At 41.5% G+C, this 26,630-nt stretch overlaps 3 protein-coding genes across 4 annotated transcripts; 2 read left to right on the top strand and 1 right to left on the bottom strand.

The window, feature by feature from the left end:
• Positions 1-11,504: 11,504 nt before the first annotated feature.
• On the bottom strand, positions 11,505-15,527 carry LOC118315909 (kelch-like protein 10). 2 transcript variants are annotated; one of them, XM_035643598.2, is made up of 5 exons: positions 15,231-15,527; positions 14,590-15,073; positions 13,594-14,031; positions 13,061-13,210; positions 11,505-12,664 (listed from the first exon to the last, which is right to left on the bottom strand). In XM_035643598.2, exons 1-5 carry the CDS (start codon positions 15,380-15,382, stop codon positions 12,299-12,301), a joined length of 1,590 nt encoding a protein of 529 aa, XP_035499491.1. In that variant the 5' UTR covers positions 15,383-15,527; the 3' UTR covers positions 11,505-12,298. The 2 variants fall into 2 exon arrangements, with proteins under 2 accessions (XP_035499491.1, XP_035499482.1); XM_035643589.2 differs by having other exon boundaries at positions 13,426-14,031.
• A 174-nt stretch (positions 15,528-15,701) lies between these two features.
• On the top strand, positions 15,702-19,777 carry LOC118315923 (kelch-like protein 10). Its single transcript, XM_035643608.2, has 5 exons — positions 15,702-16,475; positions 16,644-17,127; positions 17,717-18,322; positions 18,688-18,837; positions 19,227-19,777. Exons 1-5 carry the CDS (start codon positions 16,324-16,326, stop codon positions 19,557-19,559), a joined length of 1,725 nt encoding a protein of 574 aa, XP_035499501.2. The 5' UTR covers positions 15,702-16,323; the 3' UTR covers positions 19,560-19,777.
• Positions 19,778-21,431: 1,654 nt separating this feature from the next.
• LOC118315961 (kelch-like protein 10) lies at positions 21,432-24,761 on the top strand. Its single transcript, XM_047335826.1, has 5 exons — positions 21,432-21,634; positions 21,812-22,295; positions 22,890-23,495; positions 23,789-23,938; positions 24,338-24,761. The coding sequence occupies exons 1-5, from the start codon at positions 21,456-21,458 to the stop codon at positions 24,668-24,670; spliced, it is 1,752 nt and encodes a 583-aa protein (XP_047191782.1). The 5' UTR covers positions 21,432-21,455; the 3' UTR covers positions 24,671-24,761.
• The last annotated feature ends 1,869 nt before the right edge of the window (positions 24,762-26,630 follow it).

Here is a 26,630-nt window from a genome sequence, read left to right on the forward strand (position 1 = left end):
TACCCTGTACCACGCCAGTTCAGAATCACAGTGCCCACATCAAGTCAGCACTCACCCAATCTTAAGAAATTGAAACACAACTTCTTTACAAACAAAAAGTTTTCAGGAACAATTGCTGCACTTATAATTAAAGATGTCAAATCTAATTTATTTGAGGTTTGAACTCCAGAATCACAGTTTAGTAATAAAAAAAGAGCCCACGTTGCATTCTGCTTGTACTGTTTTTGCCTTTCTAATGTACATATATATTCCTGACCCTTCCCCCTCCTCCCACGCACCCACCTACACTCATGCAAACACAAAATGCTACGCAGCCTTTGGCAAAACTTTAAATTCCCACAACTTGATCTTGAGTGTGAGCGTGTGCATGGCTGACAGCAGCATTCAGCGAAATCCCTGAAACCCAGAGCCCTGCCTTCATTACAGGACACCGAGCTTTGATCAAGTTCAAGTGTGTAAGAAGTTCTTTTGGAAGCTGTGAGTTAGAAAACAAAAAACCTTTCATGTTATGTAGGCAAAATTTTAGTACGTGGTTGTGAATGAAGACAGGAAGGAATTTAGAACAGATGGCATTTGTTGCGTTGACTTGCATAAAATGTAAAGTGTGCTGTGAGGATTACTTTGCTGAGCAGGGCATTGGAGGGGCACAGTGGGATCAGTCTTGTCTAACAACAAAGCCATGATGCGGAAAAAAAGATTTGCCTTTGTGATGCTCTCAACTGCTTAAGCAACAAAAAATGTTTCGAAACCAGAAGTTCTGTAGAACATGTACAAAAAAACTTAAGTTTAAAAAATTAGGCAAACTGGCATATTCTCCCTCTGTGTCAGCATGCGTTTCCACAGTGCAAATAGAATGTGCAGGTGAACGGGACTCCCGAATGAATCCAGGGAATTGGGATCAAATTTTTTTAGCTGGTCCTCAAAAAATTAAACTACAGAATATATTATTGGGCCACGACCTTATATGTTTTCTGATTCGACCACCCATGTGATAAGGATGACATAATTTATCTGCACCTCCATACCTAGAAAATGAACTTCCTCCAGAAAATGCGGGTGATACCGACGGCTCAACTAAATTGCCAAGCAATTTGCTGAAAGCGGATTAAATGCAATGCATAAAAAAGCTAAAGGCTCAAATGCATTCTTGAAAAACACCAGGAAGCTGAATGTGATCGTATGATATATATATACAGGCAAATATATGCAGAAAAAGTTGTAGTTTACTATACTTCCATAGAAAAGAATTCCTGGGAAAAAAGAGAAAAGGTGAATGTAGCAAAAATGTGCTTAAAGAGCTGGACATATTCAATATTAAAAGGTCTCTGTTATTGTGTCTACCCTGTGTATGAATGTCTTATTTCATTATGTATATTTATATCTGTCTGTGCACGTGCGTGAAATGAAGATACAGTACTGAATAGTTACTAACTTACTAAGTTACTAACTCCATGTTCATGACAAATTCATAATTGCCTCATTTATGTTCATGACACACACGCACACAATGACTTACGAACTAATAGGCTTATTTTCATTCATGCCAACCTGCAAATGGAGCGACACCACAAGGTGGTCACATACATGGCTCCATCACAAACAACCCCGCCCACACCACGGCTGCCTTTTCGTTCCCGCTTACATCCAGCTCGGTGTTATTTGAGTTTCTCAGCTTTTGCCGAGCGAGTACTGAAGACCCACCACCAACTGTCGTGAAGAGGGAAAGATTATGAAGCAACACCAAGACAAATAAGTAAGAAAAATTAAAAAATCCTATTTGCGTGTATCCTGGTCTACAGCCATGTCTGTGAGGGGGACGAGGACACAGATTACTGTCACTGTCATTCTACCATTTAAATCTTTTTCTAGTCTTGTTGACAACTCAAAGCGCTTTACAATACAAGTCACATTCACACACACGTGTGTTACAGCGCTTCTATGCAAAACACTTTTTCCATAACACATCCTTCATACTCGGCCGGCCACAGCCGCAAGGGGCATTTGAGGGTTATGTATGTTGCCCAAGGTCACTGTGACACAGGCTGGAAGAGCTGGGGACAGAGCCATTGACCTTCTGGTTAATGGATGACTCTCTCTATCTCCTGAGCCACCGCCCATATGATGGGTAAAGGTTTGGATGAATTTAAAGTTACTGTTAAGTATCTGTGAAAAAAAATATTATGAGTTTAGTTAAAAGGCGAGCCTGTGTTTAAATAACGATAAATAGTCAAATGATTCAATCTTGTGGTCACTAATTTAAAGTGCATCCCATAGAAGAGACAAACGGGATCTGACTGACCCTCGTGATTCCTCCAGTGGCCAAGCGACAAACATACAGACTTTCTGTTCTGCAAAAAGTTTTTACTCGTTACCTTCAGAACGTGAATTCATGTATTTCATGCTATGGTGGGGGGGGGGGGGGGTGTTCTTTGTGCACAGAGCAGGTGAACTGGTCATCATCCAGGTATGGGGCGTTGAAGTGCCACAGAGAACAGCCTTGATAAATTGCACTATCTGCAGGGACCCTGTGGGGGCAATTGGAGGTCAAACGCGGTCATCCAGGTGGGGGAGCAGCTTTTCACAATTCCCATCAGAGAATCACATATTACATTTGTGCGGGCAAGGTCTGAGGCTGCTCCTCCTCCAGCACTTCCCTTAAGCTCAGCTAAAAGGGCAGCAGGCTCGCAAGTAAATAATAATGATCCTATCCATCTTCCCCAAATTGTAATGCTGAATTATCTTTCCCTGGGCCCAACTAACTTCTCTTTCTTTTACTGAATCAGGTAAAGTGTAACGTCTGGGTCAGCGAGTTTCTCTCCTTGAACGCATTCAATTGGAAAGTGGCTGTATGTTGGTGTATACAATGTCTTGAGCTGCAGGGGAGTTCTAAGCTCAGTTTCCACTATACAATAGCCTTAAAGCAAGTTTTGCAACTGTACAGTAACATTATGTATAATATGACAGATTAAAACAGGCGTGATGTGGTCACTCCTCTTGGATTCCATTTACACCTGTACGTTCATAAGGTCAAACACCATCTGACTAATCTGATCACCCACAATGAATTTTAATGCCAAGTGTAAATGGGGTGTTTGATCTTTTTAAAAGCCTGATGGCTGATCAGTACAGTCTGGAGCCAATTTACTGATTTTTTTTGTTAATGGAGGTGAAGAGGCTAATGCAACAGTCGAGAGGGGAGGAGTTGAAGGCATGTAAAGTGGTCTCTTTGTCTTTTAAAGATAAAGTCGATTGTCTTTTAGAAATATATCTGATACTCAAGCACAGCCCTAACCCAGCACAAGTTTGCTGTATGCCCTTGCTTGTTAACCCCTAAATTAAAAAGACAAAGACAGTTGTGATTGGCTGCACTGGTGTTAAAAGCAGAAGGCCATAGTTAACCTACTCGCTAACCCAAGTAATGATAATCTCAACCAAAGTGGAGGGATAACAGATGTGTCCAACTCCCACCTGTCCTCTTGGGACCAGTGGACCACTGACCTGGAAAAATTGCCTTCGTTGAACTTTGAGTTGTTTCTGCAAAGGCCGAGATGACTGTGGTTGGTTAAAAAAGACAGAGCATTCCAGAGGTTGAGCTTCAGCCATCAGGGAACCATCTCTCCCTCTCCGGTCAGTTGCCCGATATCCCTCCAGATAATTTTCTGTATTGGTTATGATCTATAACAATGTCTTGCTGATTGTTCACACTGCAAATCCACTGTGTTGCTCTATTCTGTATACAAAACATCCTCCATTGAGCTTCCTGAGATTTGTATCTTTTTTTTTCAGATTACAGGGGGTTTTTCTTTCCTGGTCTTATTCAATTGTCTAAGGACAGAGGGTTTTGAAATACTGTACAGATTGCTAAGGCACCTGAGGCAAATATGTGATTTGTGATATTGGGCTTTATGAATAAAATCTGACTTGACTTGACAATAGTGACCTTGGTGTATGTAGTGTTTTTTTAATAGTTAAGATATTATTTGGAATGCAACTCTGGCGTGCTAAAGGGCAGAACAGATTCAAGCTCTTGTGCTTTGGAACAAATCAAAGCTTTTATGCAGAGATGTGTCTGAATCATCTAATGTGATGTATTTTTTCTATTATTCTCATGTCTTAAATCACCACTTTTGGTTTTCTGTAAATCCAGTGACAACCATTGTGGTTTTGAGCTCGCTCATATGAAAGGATCGTTTATGGTAATGTATAGATGAATTCATAGTTCTGTCATCATTGGCCTGGTTTCTTGTTCTCTGGATTGTGTGCAGGCACACTATAGCACATTCACGACCACACATTTTATGAATCAGAATAGCAAGTGAGCAGTGGTGACAGTGAATTCCAATTTTCCTCTTGGCGGGGCCTCAGAAGATTGAAATTCTAATGAATAAAAGATAATCACTTCAGCAGAGCTTTTGTCAGCCAGTTTCAGCTCATTTTCAATTATAACCAGCCTCCTTTCCACCTCTCTGAATGCATTATGCTATATAAAACTTCAAGCCTTTCTCCAGGTCCTCTTAACCACCACAGCCACTGAAAACGTCTTGTCAACCTAGGACATCTCTGACAGGTGGTTACACGCAGTACTGTTCCCCTACTGAGGATGTACATTAATGTCTCAATATTTCATATTAAATACTCAACAAATTCTGGGTTTTTTTGCTTACTGCTCAAAGCATTTGGAGCCTGGATATCTTTCTGACAGTCTGGAATGTGTGGTCCTGCATCTGACCCCCCCCCCCACAAAAAAAATGGATCAAGACAAACTCATACCACCTACATTAGAATGAAGACACACAATACAATGTGGTCTCCCAGGTTTGGCCAATGAGCTCACGCCTGTATTTTTCATGTAGTCAAGCTCTATCTGACTGCAATCAAATCACCCAAGACAGTTTAATGCCAGGTGTAAATGTGGTATTTGACTATAATGGTTAACTCTTGACCTCTTGGCAACAACAGCGTCACTCAACCCTGCTGCTTTACTAATTGTAAGCCAAACAATTGCATCACCATTTAATTTGTGGTTAATTTTGTTCTGATATCACCATAGGGAAAAGGACCTTCCATTTATTTCCTGTGCGGAAAGCCAGATGGTTTGGTCTTCTGCAAACACACACACACTGTCTGCCTCCCGCTCCCACCTCAACAAAAGAGTTATTCAACAAAGCAGCCTCTGACATTACAGCTTAATTCCTCAGTAAATACACAATAGAGCAACAACACCTGCTGTCGTCCCCCACTGCCAATTCTTCTACGACTTCCACTGGAATAATTTCAGAAAGGGCCTCATCCTCATTCACACGTGTGTTTATGTGCTTGACTTATTATCTGGAAGAAGAGCAGGTCACATGTCACATTGCAAACATTGACTGCGTGATGAAAAAAAGGAAACGGAGAGTGGCATTGTGGGCGACGACCGCGTGTTGCTGAATGTGTCAAGGTCAAGTGAGAGGGCCTTGGTTTTTTCTGTACTGTTAATATAGCTCTGATTTGATTCTAAGAGAAGAGTTCGACCTCTCAGGAAATTGTGCTGCTACGCCCAAGGTCATGAGAATTTATTGCACTCTTTAATTGGAGTTTTCTTTGGTTCACTAGACCTCCGCAGCCCGAGCAACTCTTTCCAGTTATTTGTTTTGTCTTTTTTCCTCCTCTTCTTAATTTGAATGTTTTCTAAGGGCTTGTGTCGGGACTTGTTCCTCTGCTGTGAAGTTGGGGGACTAGAATCAAGCCTTAAGCTCTTGATTAACAAACACAATATTGATTTTTTTGTTTGTTGCTTTTACTCAGATATATTAAAACTCTGCTTATTGTTTGCCATGTTCTCACACTTGCACCTGCCCTGTTGATTAGATTCCGTGACTTGTGTATGTGCAGGTGTGAGAGAGAAATTCCATTCAGCTAAACTTCGGAGCACACAGTTTAATCTCGTTTGATAACCATTCAGAAAGGGCTTTGTAAAACAAGTAGTTGCAATGTTTGGCCAGATCATACGTACATCATTAATCTGTGTGAAATTGCACGTTAACGGACAAATGCTACATGTGAGCAAACCCTTACAATGTGCTATTTTTCATTTCATTTCCCCTCAGAGAATGGACATTTACGGAGGGTAATATTGGCCCATCCTTCAGTGATTAGATTACGTTTGTTACCGGTCTGCTCCACCACTGTGTCTTAGGAAGCAAAAGCTCCTAAAATGAGGTGTCATTGCAAATTACAGGCGCAGCTGAGGCCTGGTGCTGCCCAATCGGCTAAGCTCACCCATCAAGGTGGCACCCACAGTAATCACCCTTGATCTGGCCCACAGTTAAGCAACAGAAATTGGTGCTGATGTAGTGTCTGTGTCAGGGGCTGGGGTTGGGGTTGGTGGGGGGGCATCTGAGGAGTCCAAAGTAGACACATCCCTCCCCCCACCACCACCAGGTTCCTAAAAAAATCTACCTGTGTCGGAAAGACAAATGTACCACTGCATTGTAAAGAAGCATTGTATCTTATACCTCAAGAGTCATTTTTAAAACACAAATGTCTGTGTTTTACAGTGAAAAATTGATTGAAAATCAAAAGATAAATAAAGGCATGGAAATCAATAAACATGTGGAAAAACCGATTATGGTCGTCAAAACCTTGCTTCTCCAAATATGGCTACTTCTGGTTACAAAAGAAAAAAGATGGCACAGGCCAAAGTGCCAAAATGGCAGTTCACAAACCAGTGGTCTGGCAGTGACAGGGTCTCTGGCTTAAACAAATGGCTATTGCTATCAGTGCTGGGGAAAAATGTCTTTTTTTTACTGCTAATATGCAGCAATAAAATTTATGCAGGACACCCAACGGAATTGCTAGACAACGAAAGAGAGACGCTTATTGTGAAGCCGGTCCACAGAGAAAAGGTGATAGGTCCACTTAGGAGATGGAGCGACAAATCAGGACGCTCTCTGATTCTCTCTCTTAAAACAATATTTCCAGGATATTGTGCATGACTTACACACTTTTAATGTCAAAACTCTGCACCATCTTTCACCGGGAGAAAACTGTAGTGCTGTGTTCTGATCGGCTGTAATTGTCGACGATTCATCTCGATGTTTAGGGACTTTTTCCCCGAGTTCCGATAATTTGTGTAGTGACCACAAATTCATGTTTGAATAATTATGAGTCTCTCCTAATTAGAAGCCTGTCTTAACAGTATGTGATGGGCAGTGATGCATTTTTGAGAAAAGAAAAACTTCTAGACAACTTGGACATCAGACTGTGGTACGGACCAAGGGGGGGGGGGGGGAAACAAGTACAGAGGAAGAAGATGATGGTGTGAGACCTTGACAGCAAGCTGCTTGTCTCAGTCTCATTTGTGCATTTGTTTGGTCCCTGGTGCACAGCAGGATGCACAGCACTGTGATATTTCTCAAAATGAAAGGAATCAAAAGAATAACTGGCCCCTGGGGGCTTGGTCCCCTCCAGGAAGGGGGGTTGAACATTGCCTCACTCCACCTCCTTCTGCTCACTTTCCTCCACCAGGGAGGGGCCCTTGTGACTTCTCCTTTAATGTCGGTAAGCCTCAGAGTTCAGGATTTATATTATCTCTACTCACGGTCCCTTGGTTCTACTGACAGACTGGATGGGGATAAAAATCCATCCTAAGCCACATCTCACCCATCTCCATTTCCAAAACGTGTGCTTGGGTTCCTTCCCACTTCCAAGACATTATTCAGTTGTGAGAACACTTCATCTACTCAGACAGAAAGACGGGGGGGAAAAAACAAGCCTGATCACTCTCGGATGTTTTTTCAGCAGCTTAATCAAGCACCTCAAATTGCACAGATGATTGATATCCAATTATTTGCTGAATGATGATACAGTTTTAATTAATTTGAATTTACATGCCATGAGCCTGGAATTCATATTTCTTACATTTTACTGATATTAACCTGAGGAAATCTGGTGGTTGGCTCGATCGTTCAAGCTTACCATTCTCTGGGCATAAGCCTCAGCATCAGTTTATTTGTTGTATTATATAAGCGTAAGGCTAGACCACTTGGCACCAGTCAAATCTGGCAACATACCCACATCTTATGAGATTCATAATGCTAGCATTCCGTCTCCTTTGCGAGAGAAGACGACGGCGGATATTCGCTTTGTAGGCTCTGAGTTCTGGGTGGAGATTCTCAGATTGTGGGCAGGGTTACCCCAAAAGAGTCTTTACACTAAAAGAGAAATTTGAACCAATGGTTCAGAACCAGGCTAAAGGGTTTAGCCTGTCCCCACAACAGGCTGCGTGGTCTTTTTTCAGTTTTTGGTCCAGGCACCCAAGATACCAACATTTATGTGCACAAACACTAACATTTTTTAAACAAAATGAAAAATGGGTGAACCAGGTGAAGCAAAATTCTTGTCTGTAGAAATGACAGTATTTTCAAATTGCAAAGAGATTTTCAATGTCAAATAAAATTCCTATTGAGCAGGGCTCTTAAGGAATAATGGAAAATTGAGACAACCCTTTGTCGCTGGATGTGGTCGGAGAAAGGTTAAGAAAGTGAAGCCAAAGAGTCAGACAAGAGAGAAGTATCCAGCATGAAGAGTAGTAGGCGTACTCCTCTTGTTAACAAGTTGTCAGATCAAAGGTAAACAGCTCTTTCAATCCGAGCCCCGAGCCTCCCACCTCGCCCACAACTCACCTCTGCTCTACACTCTCTTTGACTTTCTCCCCTGCATGTGGCCTGTACTTCATATCACTGGGAAACATTTGACTGCTCTCATGACTTGAGCTGCATAAAGAAATGGAGAAGAAGAATGACGAGGCCCAGGGTTTTCATCAGAAAGATGAAGGCTAAAATAACAATAGGATATTTTCGGATCCTTATTGTTCTCCCTTAGTTATGGTTCTGAAGAACTCAGTGCCATCACGTTAATGTAGGTCTGCAAAGGTTCCATTAATGTGAACAGTGTGGCAGCACTTGTAAGCAGGTTTAATAATAGTAAATAGACTGTATTGACCACTCAAAATGCTTGACACTACAAGTCCCATTCACCCATTCACATAGTGCTACTATTAACCACGTTTTTCTGTCATTTTTCTGCCACGCACATGAGCGCTGACAGTGGCTGGTCTATTTCTGATTTTATCGCTCTATCGCACTATAGACTGTTCACGATACAGCACTTTAGTTTATTCCCCCCAGGATTAAAAAATAATTAAGAGGTGGGGATCTGAAGACCAAAAGGGGTCGTCCCATGCATCCCCCCGGCAAATCGCACCCTGCAAATATGACCACATAGTTAACAGTGAATAACACTGTATAACATTCATCTCATCATTCCAGTGTAAATGTCAGTGTATTAAAGACCATAATGTAGGTGGATAAAATGTACCCCAACAGTTAAATCAATAAATAAATATACTCATACCAATGATACAAATGCACTGGGCGAGTTAAAACAATTCTCAAGTAAGTTTCACAGGGGAATGTGGACTCAGGGCCATAGCCTGAAGCACAGGCAGATAAGCATGTCAATATATCAGGCTGTTGGCTATGAAAAGATTGGATAGTTAAATGCCTGTCAGTCAGGTGAATGTGTGAACTGCAGCAGTGGGCTGATGTTCAGAATGTTCAGCGCACTCAACAGTGTGTCAAGCTGTCAGTACACTTCAAAATGGTTGCTGGTTGGATCATCGAAGTGTCTTAATCCCCCACCCATTTTTCACATTGCTTCCATCACTTTTGTGAGTACAACCAAGTGTAACTATCACGGCTTTGAGGTGCGACTGCCTGACTGTAGAGAGCACTCTCTAGCTCAATTTTGTTGTTCTTGAAGCAGCTATTTTTGTCACTTTTGAAGTGACACCATTAATACCATACCTGGAGACCGTTCAAGAAGTGCATAGTTATGGATTACTATACCTTCAGGTATGGTCATGGTCCTAGGTATTTCATGGTCATAGCAACAGCTTCATATGAGCCTGATTTCATTCATGCTGAGTGTCCGTGGGATGAGACGGAGCAAGTGAATTACCAAAATTATCATTAATTGCAGTCAAACTGCACAGGTTTGCCACCCTTTGAGGTAACCTCAGTGTTTTCCTCCCCCACAGGAAACATGCAGGGTAAAGAGGCAAGGTACTACATGCAAGATGTCCTCAATTCAAAATAACAGCTTTCTGACATCTAATTTTATTGCCTGTTGGTTTCCTCAACAGTGTAATCCCCTGAATAGAAACTCTTAACGGGCACTTGCCACCTTGAAGAATGTAATTAAATGGAGTCAGATTTGAATGCACAGCTTTGTAGACTAAATATATCCAGTTTGTGTGTGTGTGCGCGGGTGGGTGGGTGGGGGAATGTGAATGGGGGGGATCAGAGCTCCAGGACTGACAGTGACTTGCATTCAGGTAGAGGGAGGTGCCAGCTCCACTCTCTACTCAAAGCAGATGTGAAAGGCAGCTTGTTCCTCTTGATTAATGTCCTTTAGCACTTTACTACTATCGACTTCAAAGAGAGGTTTGATCTATATAATAAGCCATCATTCACCCTCTGGAAAAAAAAAAGTTTAGTGAAGCTAACATCTGGAGGAAGCAAAGATACCCCCAAAGCTATCAGCTCTGATTGTCTGCGGTGCTACATTTATGATGTTCCTCTGGGAAAAGGGGAATGAATTTGTTTTTTGTTTTTTTCATTTGTCTATTTTCTCAAAAAAAAGGTGCGGACCAAACCATACAAAATAATGTGTGCACTTTATAAACATCACTTACTGACACCTTAAGAGACGTGCTAGGGACAGATGCTAAGACTCAAGGGTTTTGGCCTTAGGGTTAGCGCTAGCGTTGCCCATACCCGAGGCTCTCAAAAATCGCTTACTGCCCCTTTAAGTGAGAGACGTGGCATATAGATTTATTCATCATCACACATAAATGTGATCTATTGTCACTGTACTGTATTTCAATGTTAGAAACTAATTAACAGAATGATGAATAGATTAATTTGAAGCATCCATATGGAAAAATTGGAATACTTCACATTCGATACAAATAATAAAAAAACAAGGAAATAATGCCTTTAATATTAATGATAAAATTTCATAATTAAATCTATATGAGCAATTGATCTTTTTTTTTTAACAGATGCTATGTAGCTTTCAAAAATAACAATCTGTTGCAAAAAAATGTTTTATGATGAATACACTCTAAAAACGTTGGTGTGCCTGGTCAACGGTGAGAGATTATTATTTTTCATATTTTTTGATTATTCTTGTTATCTTTTATAATAGTATTAAATAGATACAAATTTGAAAGGCAGGCAGTGCTGCGGGTTGGGATGGGGGTTAATTCATATTAAAACACCAAGGTGGTGTAATTTTCATGTAAACTAGTGTATCTGGGAGCAGTAGACAGGGGTATTTCACAGAAGTGAGGAAGACAAGTGTCATTGTTATATTTATCTGCATGTTGTTGATGGTGGAAAAGAATGCCTGCGTTATTTCGCTGCCAGGGGAACATGAGAGCAGGGAGAGAAGGCGACTTGCCTTGGGTCTTCAAGACTTGTAGCATTTATTTATTGACAAACAGCCTGAACCGCACATACATCTCACTGCAAGTACTGTAACTTCTAACTCTCTGCTCCAATCACCAGTCTCACCGTCTCACACCCATTCTCTCTCATTGTCGCTATGCACACAACCAATGTACTATATCTACTTGTTTAACAATATTGTGTTTCACACCTCTCAAACTTACTGCAAATCTTACAAAAGGATGATAAATCATTGTCATGTGCTTGTTAACCTGCTGCTGTTGCTTCTAAACACTTAGGAAGAAAAGACTGTTGAAATAATTTTCTCATGCAAGTAGTTTCTCATGGAATACCACCAAGAATTTCCAGACTGTGCATATATTTAATAATGTGCACAAGATACCTGATCTCAGAACAGTCAACAGTGTCAGCTGGACAATCAAGCCTGTCCTCCAACTCATACCCCGAATTATGCTGTTTTTGAAGCAGCATATGACGAAGTATGTGCTTGTTTTAAAGACAACAGACCTCTAGCAGTAGTTGTGTACAGTGCAGCTAGAGGTCAGCGGTGGACCATGGTAAGTTTGTCATTTTTTTATGAAAATTGATTTCCTTATATTCTTTGAAGTAATCTTGCTGGTTTACCTGCCATGTCACTAACCCAAACCATCACCCTTACCTTTACAAGCTCTTCAACCATGCGTTTAAAGCCCACAATGTTCTGAGGCGGAAGAAGTATTTGTGGCGTAGCGCCCATCAACGGTAGAGGCGCCATTTAAGGAAAAGGTTGATGTTGGTTGTTTTTACCACATACGACAGAGTTCGTTGTATGAGTTGGACGATTTGTTGGGACAATCACAGGTGTGAAAGCGGCAGAGAGTATAATCGATCATATTGGGGATTCCGTACACAACACAGCTGCTCAGGCCACTGCGCGAGAAGGTCATACCAGGACACTGAGTCCACGAATCTGTTGCAGAGCAATAGGCTTCAGCCTCATTAATGTTGTAAAAGCCTGTGAAGCCACCAACGGCAATGATCCGGTCTTCGATCACTTCGAGGCCAAAATCTGTGCGGGGGCTCAACATGGGGCACACTTCCTGCCAGGAGTCGGTCCAGGGGTCATAGGACTCAGCACTATGATTTTCTTCGCCATTAAAACCACCAACCTGTGGAACAAAAGGTGTGGATCAAATATTCAAATGGAGAATAAACTTGATTGGTTGGACTAGAAGCACCACCATGAGGTTAGAGTGTTAGCATGCTAATGTTTAGCTTGCTGTGGACACTTGTTGGATAAATGTGCTGGTCAATGATACTGTACATTAAATATACATGTGGTTTTGGTGGTACATTCACACAATTGAATTAAAACTAACAGTTACATCACCAAGCAGTTAAATTGACATATAATATGTACATGTGGTTGTGGTTGGGATGCAAATCTGATTATTAATACAAGGTCCATGTTGACGTACCACTAAATCCGTTTAACCAGCTAAAAACAACTGATGACCAATTCTCGTGAGTGAAATATGGTTGTCAGCAGTGTTTTATATACTTACTGCATAGATTTGGTCTTGAAAAGCAACAACTCCAAGTCCACTGCGCCTGCTGATCATGGGGGCGATCATTGTCCACTGATTGGTCTCTGGATTGTAACATTCAGCTGACTGCAGGCAATCAAACCAGTTGTAACCACCGCAAATGTAAATCTGTAGAGAAATGTGCTGATATTATTGCTGTTTTTACAATTGATAACACACCTAAACTCATGGCGGTCACTATCATCATTTTAATGAACTAATAAGTCTCACATTTCCTAAATACAAGTTTCACTGTACAACTGTTTCCTGGTCTATATCCATATATAACTGCGAAATATCATACTACTCTGGTATTTTTTCCGGATCCTCTCTCACTTCCTAACCTTGCCATGGAGTGTTGTGCAGTTGGACTTGCACCTCTGCTCGTGCATGCTTGCAATACGTGTCCACTGGTTTGTTTCTGGTTTGTAGCACTCTGCACTGCTGAAGTGAGAATGACCGTCAAAGCCTCCCAAGGCATAGATGAGTCCGTTCAGCACTGTTACACTCACATAGCTGCGGCAATTGTGCATGGGTGCCACCTCATGCCAGGTGTGTGTGCTCATGTCCAACTTGTTGACGCTGCTCAAATGCTGCACTCCGTCAAAGCCACCAATACAGTAGAAGTACCCATCGAGGAAGGCAGTGCCGTGAACAGTCAGATGATGTTTTAGCTCTTTTGAAAGTTTGACCCAGACATCAGAGCGGGGATCGTATGCCTCAATTCCACCACTGTCACTCGAGCCTCCACTGACAAGCATGATGGCATTAGGCAGACGAGGACGGGTACAAGGGTTACAGGGACCGGACGTCCGTATTTTGGTATCCCTGAGCAATATGGTTTGGAGGGCATCTTGGCCTATTTGCTTGCACTCAGAGTTTTTCCACACCCCCTGATTGTTCAACACATTGATCACAACGCCCTTTAAGGTTGTTGGTGCAAGCCGGACCTAGACAGGAAAAAGAGGACATTTAAGACAATTAACCTAAATGGCATGTATTTGGACAGTGGGAGGAAACCAAAGTACTCAGAGATCATGCAAACTCCACACAGAAGGGCCAGAACAGCTGTGAGACAACAGTGCTAACCACTGCCCCACGACTCCACCGTCCACCAATAGCACCAATGTGATAATCCATCTTTCAGTACTTTGTCTTACTAATACTTTCATCAAAATGAACTTGATGTAATTTCCGAAAACAGCTGGGCACTGTATTCTTTAGCAAATGTTTCTCGATCAAGACTAAATATTATTTTCAAAGGTGGATTAATACACTGCGTTTTGGTGGATATTTCTAGCAACAGTGGATATGTCTATGTTCACAGTGCAACATTTGAGAGGAATAAACTACTGTGCATGAGTCTTTACCTTCACAGAAAACACTTGTAAGTTGAATTGTTTTTTCCCAAATGAACCACACTGCAGGTTTTAAAGCATTCGGCTGAAGCAGTCAGTATAAATGCTGAAGATGTGCAGACTAGATGCGGTGACAGAACGTTATTTTACCTTAAACAAAAGCACAGAGATGTGTTCCTTTCGCTCTTCAGGTATGTGAGCAATCCAGCGAAGGATGGCCTCATACACAATACTCTCTGTCCTCACGTTGAGATCATCTCTACCAAGGATTTCGTTGAGCTCCTGCAAAGAGAGCTCCAGGAACTCTTCACAAAGAAAGACCTCCTCAAAGTGATAGGTGATATAGCGATAGGCCTTGTACTGCATCTCAGTGCTGCTGCAAACTTTGGTTAACTGCCAGATGCCAATGCAGTTTTCTTGGCAGATCCGCTCACAGAGGAATTCGGAGCAGGCTTGTATGAGGTCCATTACATTAAGCATATTGGCAACAAGCACTAAGTCATGTACGTTGTCCTCTGTCACATTAACAGAGCCTGTGTATGCAAACTCAATGATGAGCTGCATGATGTCAGGAGACGGGCCCGGTATGTTAAAAACCTTCTTGCCTGTGGTCATCCAGCGTTCGAAGAGAGCTCTAAGGGTCAAGACGGAGGCAAATATACAGCATTTATCATATCAACCATTTTTTGCTCCCCAGGAAACAGATCATTATCTAAAACAAAACTGGGAGATTTCTGACTGTTTGAGGTATATAAAATGACTGCTTCACTGAGACCAGGTAACCAACTCACTGGAAGTAGGAGCTGCAGTCACAGAGGATGATCCTGTGGATTGGAAACTCAACATCCTGAACTTGGATGACAGCGTCACAGAATTTGCCCTCCAAGCGAAGCTCATTGAAGACTGAGCCCGACTTTCTTGGAGACATTCGCTGTTCACTCATCTTGATCTTGGAAAACACCAGGAGCCTCTGGTTCGTGCATTTTCTTCTAAGCAGGTTTGGTCAGTGAATAGAGAAATGTGAACAGACATAGGCAACAAGATGTCACTGTAGGATTCTAGAACTGACAATTATCCTTTGATGTCACCATATCAAAGGATAAGATAGAAAAGGCAACTTCTGAAGAAACTGCGGTTTGAATGCTGGCTGCTGAAAGGCCGACACTAAACTGGGTACTAAACTTGCTAGATTGAAGTTGGATAAGCTAAAGGAGTATATGAAGTTGGAAAAGGGATGGGTATAATTAGTAAGCGTGTCACCAGCTGCAATGAAAGGTTGCTATGGTGATAGCAACATTCCTTTTCTCTATACGTGCTTAAAATGTTTGTATGATGCAGTGGTTGGTTGGAAACCCTCTCGCTTGGGAGTCCTCAATTTTTATTCTTCATACATAATCTTTACATCATGAGTATGGAAGCAAACAGAATTACACTTTTGGCAATAAAGGCCTCCAAGTGAGCGGATTGCCAACCAACTACTGCATCATACCAACACAATATTGTGTTTCACACTTCTCAAACTTACTGCACATCTTATAAGGGGATGATGAATCAGTGTCATTTACTTGTTAACCTGCTGCTGTTTTATTCAACTTTTAAATCCCATTCATAATTAGACTCAACCATTTCCAACTTTTCCAACTCTTCATACTCCACCAAATACATCCAAATTCAGTCTAGCAAGTTTAGCATCAGATTTTCAGCAGCCAGCATTCATGCCATATTTTGTCCTTTGATATGGTGACATCAAAGGATAATTGCCAGTTCTAGAATCCTACAGTGACATCTTGTTGCCTATGTCTATTCACATTTTTCTTTCAATGACCAAACCTGCTGAGAAGAAGCAGCCCAAACCTGAGGCTCCTCTTGTTCTGTAAGATCAAGATGAGTGACCAGTGCATGTCATCACGAAAGTCCGGCTCAGTCTTCAATGAGCTTCGCCTGGAGGGCAAATTTTGCGACGCTGTCATCCAAGTTCAGGATGTTGAGTTTCCAATCCACAGGATCATCCTCTGTGACTGCAGCTCCTACTTTCAGTGAGTTGGTTACCTGGTCTAAGTGAAGCAGATTAATTTATTATACCTTAAACATCTCCCAGTTTTGTTTTAGTAATGATCTGTTGCCTGGGGATAAAATTAATCTCAAGAAAGTTGCAATGATTGATATTATAAATTCTGTATATTAACCTCCGTCTTGACCCTTAGAGCTATCTTCGAACGCTGGATGACCACAGACAAGAAGGTTTTTAACATACCGGGCCCGTCTCCTGACATCATGCAGCTCATCATTGAGTTTGCATACACAGACTCTGTTAATGTGACAGAGGACAACGTACAGGACTTGGTGCTTGTTGCCGATATGCTCAATGTAATGGACCTCATACAAGCCTGCTCCGAATTCCTCTGTGAGCGGCTCCACCCAGAAAACTGCATTGGCATCTGGCAGTTAACCAAAGTCTGCAGCAGCTCTGAGATGCAGTGCAAGGCCTATCGCTATATCACCGATCACTTTGAGGAGGTCTTTCTTTGTGAAGAGTTCCTGTTACTCTCTGTGCAAGAGCTCAACGAAATCCTTGGTAGAGATGATCTCAACGTGAGGACGGAGAGTATTGTGTATGAGGCCATCCTTCGCTGGATCGCTCACATACCTGAAGAGCGAAAGGAACACATCGATGTGCTTTTATCAAAGGTAAAATGACTTTGTCACCACATTTAGTCTGCAAATCTTCAGCATTTATACTGACTGCTCCAGCCTAATGCTTTAAAACCTTGGTTCATTCGGGACAGACCAATGAAAAGAAACATTGTATTTTGCCTTTGAATTTATTCAGCTTACAAGTGTTTAATGTGAATCTAAAGACTGAAGTACAGTAGTTTATTCCTCTCACATGTTGAGCTTTGAACATAGGCACATGCACCATCTTGTTGCTAGAAATACACACTTAAACGCAGTGTATTTATCCGCCTTTGAAAATAGTCCCCAAAAACTGTACTTTTTAGTCCTGATAGAGAAACATTTGCTAAAACCTACAGCTCGTTTAGGAAATTATATCAAGTTCATTTTAATTTAACTATTAGTAAGACAAAGTACTGAAAGATGCATAATCACATTGCTTCTAATGGTGGACGGTGAGGTGGTGGAGCAGTGGTAAGCACTGTTGTCTCACAGCTGTTCTGGCCTTTCTGTGAGTAGTTTGCATGATCTCTGAGTACTTTGGTTTCCTCCCACTGTCCAAATGCATGCCATTTAGGTTAATTGTCTTTTTTTTCCTGTCTAGGTCCGGCTTGCACCAACAACCTTACAGGGTGTTGCGATCAATGTGTTGAACAATCAGGGGGTGTGGAACAACTCTGAGTGCAAGCAAATAGGCCAAGATGCCCTCCAAACCATATTGCTCAGGGACACCAAAATACGGACTGCAGGTCCCTGTAACCCTTGTATCCGTCCTCGTCTGCCTTATGCCATCATGCTTGTTAGTGGAGGCTCGAGTGACAGTGGTGGAATTGAGGCATACAATCCCCTCTCTGATGTCTGGGTCAAACTTTCAAACAAGCTGAAACATCATCTCACTGTTCACGGCACTGCCTTCCTCGATGGGTTCTTCTACTCTATTGGTGGCTTTGACGGAGCGCAGCATTTGAGCAGCGTCAACAAGTTGGACATGAGCACACACACCTGGCATGAGGTGGCACCCATGCACATTTGCCGCAGTTATGCAAGTGTAACAGTTCTGAAAGGATTTATCTATGCCTTGGGAGGCTTTGACGGCTTTTCTCACCTCAGCAGTGCAGAGCGCTTCAAGCCCGAAACAAACCAGTGGACACGTATTTCAAGCATGCACGAGCGGAGGCGCAACGCCAACTGCACAACACTCCATGGCAAGGTTTGTTAAGTGAGGGAGGATCTGGAATTAATAACATTATTTTCGCAGTTATATAAATATGGACCAGGAAACAGTCGTACAGTGAAACTTGTATTAAGGCACAGTGAGACTTAATAGTTTATTAAAATGATGATAGTGACAGCCGCAAGTTTAGGTGTTATGAATTGTAATATTGTTTTTTTTTATTTTTAGTGCCAAATCAATAATAGCAGCAATAATATTAGCACAATTAATAGAAATAATTATTAGTATAGTTCATATGCTAATAATAATGACAGCTGCATATTTCTATACTATTTGTGTATGAAAACCAGTTAAAACCAAGAAAAGTTCAAGCTACTAACTATACCAATTTTTCTCAACAGATTTACATTTGTGGTGGTTCCAAAGTTTTGGTGTACCTGCAGTCAGCCGAATTATACAATCCAGAGACCAACCAGTGGACAATGATCGCCCCAATGATCAGCAGGCGCAGTGGACTTGGAGTTGTTGCGTTTCAAGATCAAATCTATGCAGTAAGTATATGAAACAATGCTGACGCCCATATTTCACTCAGAGATTTGGTCAGCAGTTCTTTCAAGCTGGTTTTACTGATTACGTGGTACGTCAACATGGACCATGATTTAATAATCAGATTCATATCCCAACTACAGCCACATAAACATATTGTATCTGTCAATTTAACTCCTTTTGATGTTACTTCGTTTTAATTAAATTGTGCTATTAAACCACCAAAGTCACATGTATATTTAATGTACTGTATCCATGACCAGCACATTTAGCCAACAAGTGTCTACGGCCAGCTAAACATTAGCATGCTAACACTCTTACCTCATGGTGTTGCTTCTAGTTCGACCAATCAAGTTTTTTCTCCATTTGAATATTTGATCGTTTCCTACCACAGGTTGGTGGTTTTAATGGCAATGAATATCAACGCAGTGCTGAGTCCTATGAACCCTGGACCGACTCCTGGCAGGAAGTGTGCCCCATGTTGAGCCCCCGCAGAGACTTTGGCCTCGAAGTTATCGCAGGCCGGATCTTTGCTGCTGGCGGCTTCACCGGATTAAAAAACACCAAGAAGGCCGAAGCCTATTGCTCAGTAACAGATTCGTGGACTGAGTGCCGTGGTATGAAGATCTCCCGCAGTGTCCTGAGCAGCTGTGTTGTGTACGGAATCCCCAATATGGCCGATTACACTTTCACACCTGACCCTCCTCGGCTTTTACACCCGAACTGATTTTAATACATTTCCCTCTGCAAGACTTTAATGTGATTTAATACATTTATTTGTGCATTAAATTGCTGTTGCTCCCCAACGTTTGTGAAGAGTGCCACTAAATAATGTTTATAATTTGAAGAGTTAGTGATGTGAGGTCTCGACCTTACTATGTAAAGTGCCTTGAGACGATGTATGTTGTGATTTGGCGGTATACAAATAAAATTTAATTGAAGTGATGTATTTGCTGTATTCTAAGACCAACAGGGTTATAAGTCTGTTGATCGAGGAGCAAATCTTGCATTAGCTGCCCACATACATAGTGTTTCCAACCCCATCTGTTGCAGCTACAAAACCATGGAGTATGGAACAATAGCTGACACTAGCGGATAGTAAACAACTATTGGAAGCCTTCAGTTATGCTTTAAATGCATCCATATACTTACTTAAATCATCTTAATCTGGTCCTTGGATATTCAAAGTAGAAGTTTCTGTTACTCTTGTCACTCTGTGAATTTTAAAGTTAGCTAACTTTTGCTTTGCATCAAAAGGGCCAGTCAGCAGAAACAAACTAGATATCTTCAGCTTTACTTGTCAGTTGCCAGCAGTTCGTCAGTTTTACCATAATTAGTTGGCTATACTGCAACAGTCCTCACAAAATATAATGTCACTTTCAAATTCAATGATATTATTTTAAAAAGGTATCACAATGGTATTATGTCCACGTAATGTGAGCTAGAGTAAACTGGTCTTGTTTTCTAGATACACTTTGATGAATATTAATAAAATATTTGTCCGTGGTAAATTTTAGTGGGGGGGGGGGGGGGGGGTTACATTCTTACTCACTTTTCTTCCATATGATTTTATGTTTTTTTAAAGGTTATTTCTGTGGTGTAATAGAAAAACTAAATTACTCTGTTTTATGTGTCTAATATGAATTTCATAGCTTTCATTACCCTTGTTGGATCAAGCAGTGAACCCCTAGAAAAAAAGAATGGGCCATTTGAGCCCCTCCAAAACATTCCTGCCAGGGACATATACATAACATTGCATCCATCCAAACGTATGGGTCTGATGTGATGCAGACGTAGAAAAAAAGGAGTGTACTCTCTTTTTCTTTAGCACAAGAAGGTGGCTGTTGCCCCTGCATCTTTCACTTGGCAATGACCTTAAAGTTGAACATTTTAAAATCAAAATAAAAACATCTAGACTATTTTACGTGTCAAGAATTTGTCACAACAGATCGAGCAACACTGTTGAAAGATTAAAACAAATGAAATATAATGATTATTTGTGGGACTGAGTTATTTTGAAAACATATCTTTACAGAAAGCCTTCAGCAGCTTCAATGCTGATAAAAGTCCCACAATTTTCACTCTTCATACATAATCTTTACATCAAAACGTAAGGATTTTGTGCTCTTTCACACAATGCGAGTATGGAAGCAAACAGACAAACACTTTTGACACTACAGGCCTCTAATTGAGAGGATTGCAAACCAACAACTGCATCATACAAACATTTTAAGCAGGTATAGAGAAAAGTAATGTTGCTATCACCATGCTTTCACTGCAAACTTCATTCAAACCTTGAAATGGTCCACATCCTTCGTACATTGAGTTTTATTCAACTTTTAAATCCCATTCATGTGTAGACTAATCCATTTCCCACTTTTCAAACTCTTCCTACTCCTTGAGCTTCCTTAGCCAAATTCAATCTAGCAATCCAGTTTAGTGTCAGCCTTTCAGCAGCCAGCATTCAAACCACAAGAAATTGCCTTTTCTATTTTGTCCTTTGATATGGTGTCATCAAAGGATAATTGTCAGTTCTAGAATCCTACAGTGACATCATGTTGCCTATGTCTATTCATATTTCTCTATTCACTGACCAAACCTGCTGAGAAGAAGCACAAACCTGATGCTCCTGGTGTTTTCCAAAATCAAGATGAGTGACCAGCACATGTCTCCAAGAAAATCGGGCTCAGTCTTCAATGAGCTTCGCTTGGAGGGCAAATTCTGCGACGCTGTCATCCAAGTTCAGGATGTTGAGTTTCCAATCCACAGGATCATCCTCTGTGACTGCAGCTCCTACTTCCAGTGAGTTGGTTACCTGGTCTCAGTGAAGCAGATTCATTTATTATACCTTTAACACTCAGAAAATCTCCCCGTTTTGTTTTAGTAAAGATCTGTTGCCTGGGTTACAAATTAATCTCAAGAAAGTTGCAATGATTGATATTATAAATGCTGTATATATGCCTCCGTCTTGACCCTTAGAGCTCTCTTCGAGCGCTGGATGACCACAGACAAGAAGGTTTTTAACATACCGGGCCCATCTCCTGACATTATGCAGCTCATCATTGAGTTTGCATACACAGACTCTGTTAATGTGACAGAGGACAACGTACAGGACTTGGTGCTTGTTGCCGATATGCTTAATGTAATGGACCTCATACAAGCCTGCTCCGAATTCCTCTGTGAGCGGCTCCACTCAGAAAACTGCATTGGCATCTGGCAGTTAACCAAAGTCTGCAGCAGCTCTGAGATGCAGTGCAAGGCCTATCGCTATATCACCGATCACTTTGAGGAGGTCTTTCTTTGTGAAGAGTTCCTGTTACTCTCTGTGCAAGAGCTCAACGAAATCCTTGGTAGAGATGATCTCAACGTGAGGACGGAGAGTATTGTGTATGAGGCCATCCTTTGCTGGATCGCTCACATACCTGAAGAGCGAAAAGAACACATCGCTGTGCTTTTATCAAAGGTAAGATAACTTTCTGAAACCACTTTGTCTGCACATCTTTAGCATTTATACAAACTGCTTCTTTTAATGCTTTAAAACTTGGTTCATTTGGGCCAGACCAATGAAAAAAAATGTACTGTATTCAACTACCAAGTGTATCGTGTAAAGCTAAAGACTTATGTACATTAGTTTATTCCTCTCACATGTTGAGCTTTGAACATAGGCACATTCACCATCTTGTTGCTAGAAATACTCACTTAAACTCAGTGTGTATTAATCAACCTTTTGAAAATATTCCCCAAAAACTACTATTTAGTCCTGATGAGAAACATTTGCTAAAAACTACAGCTTTTTTCGGAAATTATCTCAAGTTAATTTTAATGAAAGTGTAAGTAAAACAAAAAGATGTACCGAAAGATGGATTATCACATTGGTGCTATTAGAGGACGGTGGGGTGGTGGTGCGGTGGTGCAGTGGTTAGCACTGTTGTCTCACAGCTGTTCTGGCCTTTCTGTTTGTAGTTTGCATGATCTCTAAGTACTTTGGTTTCCTCCCACTGTCCAAATACATGCCATTTCAGTTAATTGCCCTAAATGTCCTCTTTTTCCTGTCTAGGTCCGGCTTGCCCCGACAAGCTTACAGGACGTTGCGATCAATGTGTTGAACAATCAGGGGGTGTGTAACAACACTGAGTGCAAGCAAATAGGCCAAGATGCCCTCCAAACCATATTGCTCATGGAGAGAAAAATAAGGACGGAGGGTCCCTGTAACCCTTGTATCCGTCCTCGTCTGCCTAATGCCATCATGCTTGTCAGTGGAGGCTCGACTGACAGTGGCGGAATTGAGGCTTATGATCCCCGCTCTGATGTCTGGGTCAAACTTTCAAACAAGCTGAAACATCCTCTGACTGTTCACGGCACTGCCTTCCTCGAAGGGTACTTCTACTGTATTGGTGGCTTTGATGGAGTGCAGCATTTGAGCAGCGTCAACAAGTTGGACATGAGCACACACACTTGGCATGAGGTGGCACCCATGCACAATTGCCGCAGCTACGTGAGTGTAACAGTGCTGAACGGACTCATCTATGCCTTGGGAGGCTTTGACGGTCATTCTCACTTCAGCAGTGCAGAGCGCTACAAGCCAGAAACAAACCAGTGGACGCGTATTGCAAGCATGCGCGAACGGAGGCGCAACGCCAACTGCACAACACTCCAAGGAAAGGTTTGTGAAGTGAGAGAGGATCTGGAATTAAAAACAGTGTAGTATGATATTTTCTCAGTTATATATAGACCAGGAAACAGTTGTTGTATTTTAAAGTGTTGTATTTAGGACCTGTGAGACTCATTAGTTTATTAAACATATGAAAGTGACAGCCATACGTTTAGGTGTGTTATCAATTGTAAGAGCAGCAATAATATCAGCACAATTAATAATAAAATCCATTGTGAATGGAAAGTCACTAGTTCAAATTAAGAAAAGTTTGATATACTAACTAAACCTACTTTTTCCTACAGATTTACATTTGTGGTGGTTCCAAAGTTTTGGTGTACCTGCAGTCGGCTGAATGTTACAATCCAGAGACCAACCAGTGGACAATGATCGCCCCCATGATCAGCCGGCGCAGTGGACTCGGAGTTGTTGCGTTTCAAGACCAAATCTATGCAGTAAGTATATGAAACACTGCTGACACCCATATTTCACTCAGAGATTCGGTCAGCAGTTGTTTTAAGCTGGTTGGACTGATTTTGGGTACGTTAACATGGACCATGTTTTAATAATCATTCATATCCCAACTACAGCCACATAAACATATTGTATCCGTCAATTTAACTGCTTGGTGATGTAACTGTTAAGTTTTAATTCAATTGTGCAAATGTACCTCCAAAATGATATGTATACAGTATGTAATGTACACTATCAGTGACCAGCACATTTATCCAACAAGAGTCTACGGCCAGCTAAACATTAGCATGCTAACACTAACCTCATGGTGGTGCTTCTAGTTTAACCAATCAAGTTTTTTCTCCATTTGAATATTTGATCCAAAACGTTTTCTACCACAGGTTGGTGGATTTACTGGCGATGAATATCAACGCAGTGCTGAGTCCTATGACCCCTGGACCGACTCCTGGCAGGAAGTGTGCCCCATGTTGAGCCCCCGCAGAGACTTTGGCCTCGAAGTGATCGAAGACCGGATCTTTGCTGTTGGTGGCTTCACCGACTTAGACATCACGAATGAGGCTGAAGCCTATTGCTCAGTAACAGATTCCTGGACTGAGTGCCCTGGTATGAAGATTTTCCGCTGTGGCCTGAGCAGCTGTGTTGTGTACGGAATCCCCAATATGGCAGATTACACTTTCTTACCAGACTCTCTGTCGCTTTCACACCTGAACTGATTTTAATACATTAATAATTTTTTTTGTACATTAAATTGCGTTAAGGGGGGCCACTATATAATGTTCATAATTCGAAGAGTTAGTAATGTTTTTGCTGTTTTCTAAGATTAACAATTCTGGGGTTTTGACCTAATGGTCGGTCTCTCATACCCAAGGTCAAGGGTTCGCGGCCTGGCCAGAGTAGTTAATTAATGAACAACAACAAAGAGAGAAACAAGCTTTTTCCAAAATCACTTATTGCCCCTTTAACTTGAGGTCTCACACCCCCAAATTTCTCCTGCGTCACGTCCGCCATCTTGTCCCGACTCCCCTTTGCACACGCTCGCACACACACATGCGGTCTGTGTACTGACTGACATTTAGAAAAAAACAACAATTTCCATATAGTCTGCAGCAGCTGGGATTTAATTCAGCTGCAGTCAATATTATAGGAGGGGGAGGGTGTTTGAGGAGGGGGAGGGGTCACAAGCGGAACTCTGAGACGACTCGTAAAAACACCAGGCCATTATTGTCATGCTTTAATGCAGAGCTTAGCATTCAGCACATCAATTTCATTCTGCCATGGCTCGGGTATCATTTGGAATTCAGTCCTATAGTTTCATTTTGAGGCAGTGGAAAGATAAGGAGAGATGAGATGGGAAGAACAAGACACAGAGAGAGAGAGAAAGTGAAAGGAGGGGATGCAAAACTAGAGGTCTTCAAGTTGAGGCGGCAGTGGTGGTTATGGCTGTCATTATAGCCCTACACCCAGGGCACATCAACATCGGACATGTTTGAAGGCATGAGGGCAGAAAAGACAAATGGATACAAATCATATGCCAACACGCTGCTTTCAAATGCAGTCAGCATTAAAACACTGTACAGAGCGTAGAAAGGGACTTGGTCCATCGATCAATGTTTGAGCGTTTCATGTTTCACGTCTTTATTTTGCGTCCTAACAGAAAGCAGAACTATAGTAAAATGTAAAATTTCATTTATTAAACTACAATTGTCTATAATACAATTTCATATATTTATTATACTAAAATATTAGTATATTGTATATATTTCATTACTAACTGCTTCCTCCCAGCACTCTGTGAGTTTATGCAGCACTTTAATCTATTAATGTGACATTGCGTTGCGTAATGAAGATTGTTTTCAAAAGCACTGAACCTGTCATAGCAACACAGCGCAATTCCCGCTGTTATTATGGGGTGTACTCCCATGTACTATGCTAAATCTTAAATAATAACTAAAAATAACTCATCAGGGCTGTAGTTTCCCATTCAACTGGATGATTGTCAGCTGATTTGCTCTCAATTGCTGGTGTTACATTCACAATGTCAGTTTTCATAACTTTGAACTCGCCAAACCTTATGGAGGCTGCTAGTTCTAACTTATTTTAAGTTTTGTGGAAGTTAATCAGAGTCAGCTCAAAACTAGCTGATGCCACATGAAAGAAGTCATTGGTGTGGATGCATTTTGGTAAACTGGACGACCAAATACCAAAGTGCAAACCTTGTTAACAAAAGTTTGCCAATCACAGTGAAAACAACGAGTTACAAGTGTGTCCCAATGCCGCAGCATGAGCACATCAGAGCAAAACAGAATCCCTGCTGTGAAGTTCATTAGGAGTGTAAACCTCAGACCTTACCTGGAGGCAGCAGTGAAAAGTTCTCAGACAAAAGACTCGCTAAAGGTGGGAATGTGTCTTGTTCTTTTGTTCATTTCCACAAGTTTGTCAAATGAAGCGATGCGGTTGCACATGGAGGAAAACTAGATCTACTGCAAAACCTTTTTTCCATAATTAACCACAAGCCTCCCTCTCGAATAAGCACCAGTTCCTCCCAGAGGAAGAAAGAGTGACTTGCCTTCTCTCTGCCTAATACCTGTTTGCATCTATTTTCCTGCCATACCTACCACATTCAGGGGGCTCGGATAAGGATCTGTTGTGTGTGTATATTATATATATATATGC

The sequence above is a fragment of the Scophthalmus maximus genome, chromosome 1 (assembly GCF_022379125.1).
Source record: "Scophthalmus maximus strain ysfricsl-2021 chromosome 1, ASM2237912v1, whole genome shotgun sequence".
Taxonomy (NCBI): Eukaryota; Metazoa; Chordata; class Actinopteri; order Pleuronectiformes; family Scophthalmidae; genus Scophthalmus; species Scophthalmus maximus.

Excerpts from the sequence above, each read along its gene's own strand:
- LOC118315909 (XM_035643589.2), bottom strand. The coding sequence starts at position 15,382 with ATGAGTGAACAGCGAATGTCTCCAAGAAAGTCGGGCTCAGTCTTCAAT. Across the intron at positions 14,032-14,589 it reads TCTCTGTGCTTTTGTTTAAG|GTCCGGCTTGCACCAACAAC; the intron begins GTAAAATAACGT and ends TTTCCTGTCTAG. Across the intron at positions 13,211-13,425 it reads GCACAACACTCCATGGCAAG|ATTTACATTTGCGGTGGTTA; the intron begins GTTAGGAAGTGA and ends ATTTCTCTACAG.
- LOC118315923 (XM_035643608.2), top strand. The coding sequence starts at position 16,324 with ATGAGTGACCAGTGCATGTCATCACGAAAGTCCGGCTCAGTCTTCAAT. Across the intron at positions 16,476-16,643 it reads GACTGCAGCTCCTACTTTCA|AGCTATCTTCGAACGCTGGA; the intron begins GTGAGTTGGTTA and ends CTTGACCCTTAG. Across the intron at positions 17,128-17,716 it reads TCGATGTGCTTTTATCAAAG|GTCCGGCTTGCACCAACAAC; the intron begins GTAAAATGACTT and ends TTTCCTGTCTAG.
- LOC118315961 (XM_047335826.1), top strand. The coding sequence starts at position 21,456 with ATGCTCCTGGTGTTTTCCAAAATCAAGATGAGTGACCAGCACATGTCT. Across the intron at positions 21,635-21,811 it reads GACTGCAGCTCCTACTTCCA|AGCTCTCTTCGAGCGCTGGA; the intron begins GTGAGTTGGTTA and ends CTTGACCCTTAG. Across the intron at positions 23,496-23,788 it reads GCACAACACTCCAAGGAAAG|ATTTACATTTGTGGTGGTTC; the intron begins GTTTGTGAAGTG and ends TTTTTCCTACAG.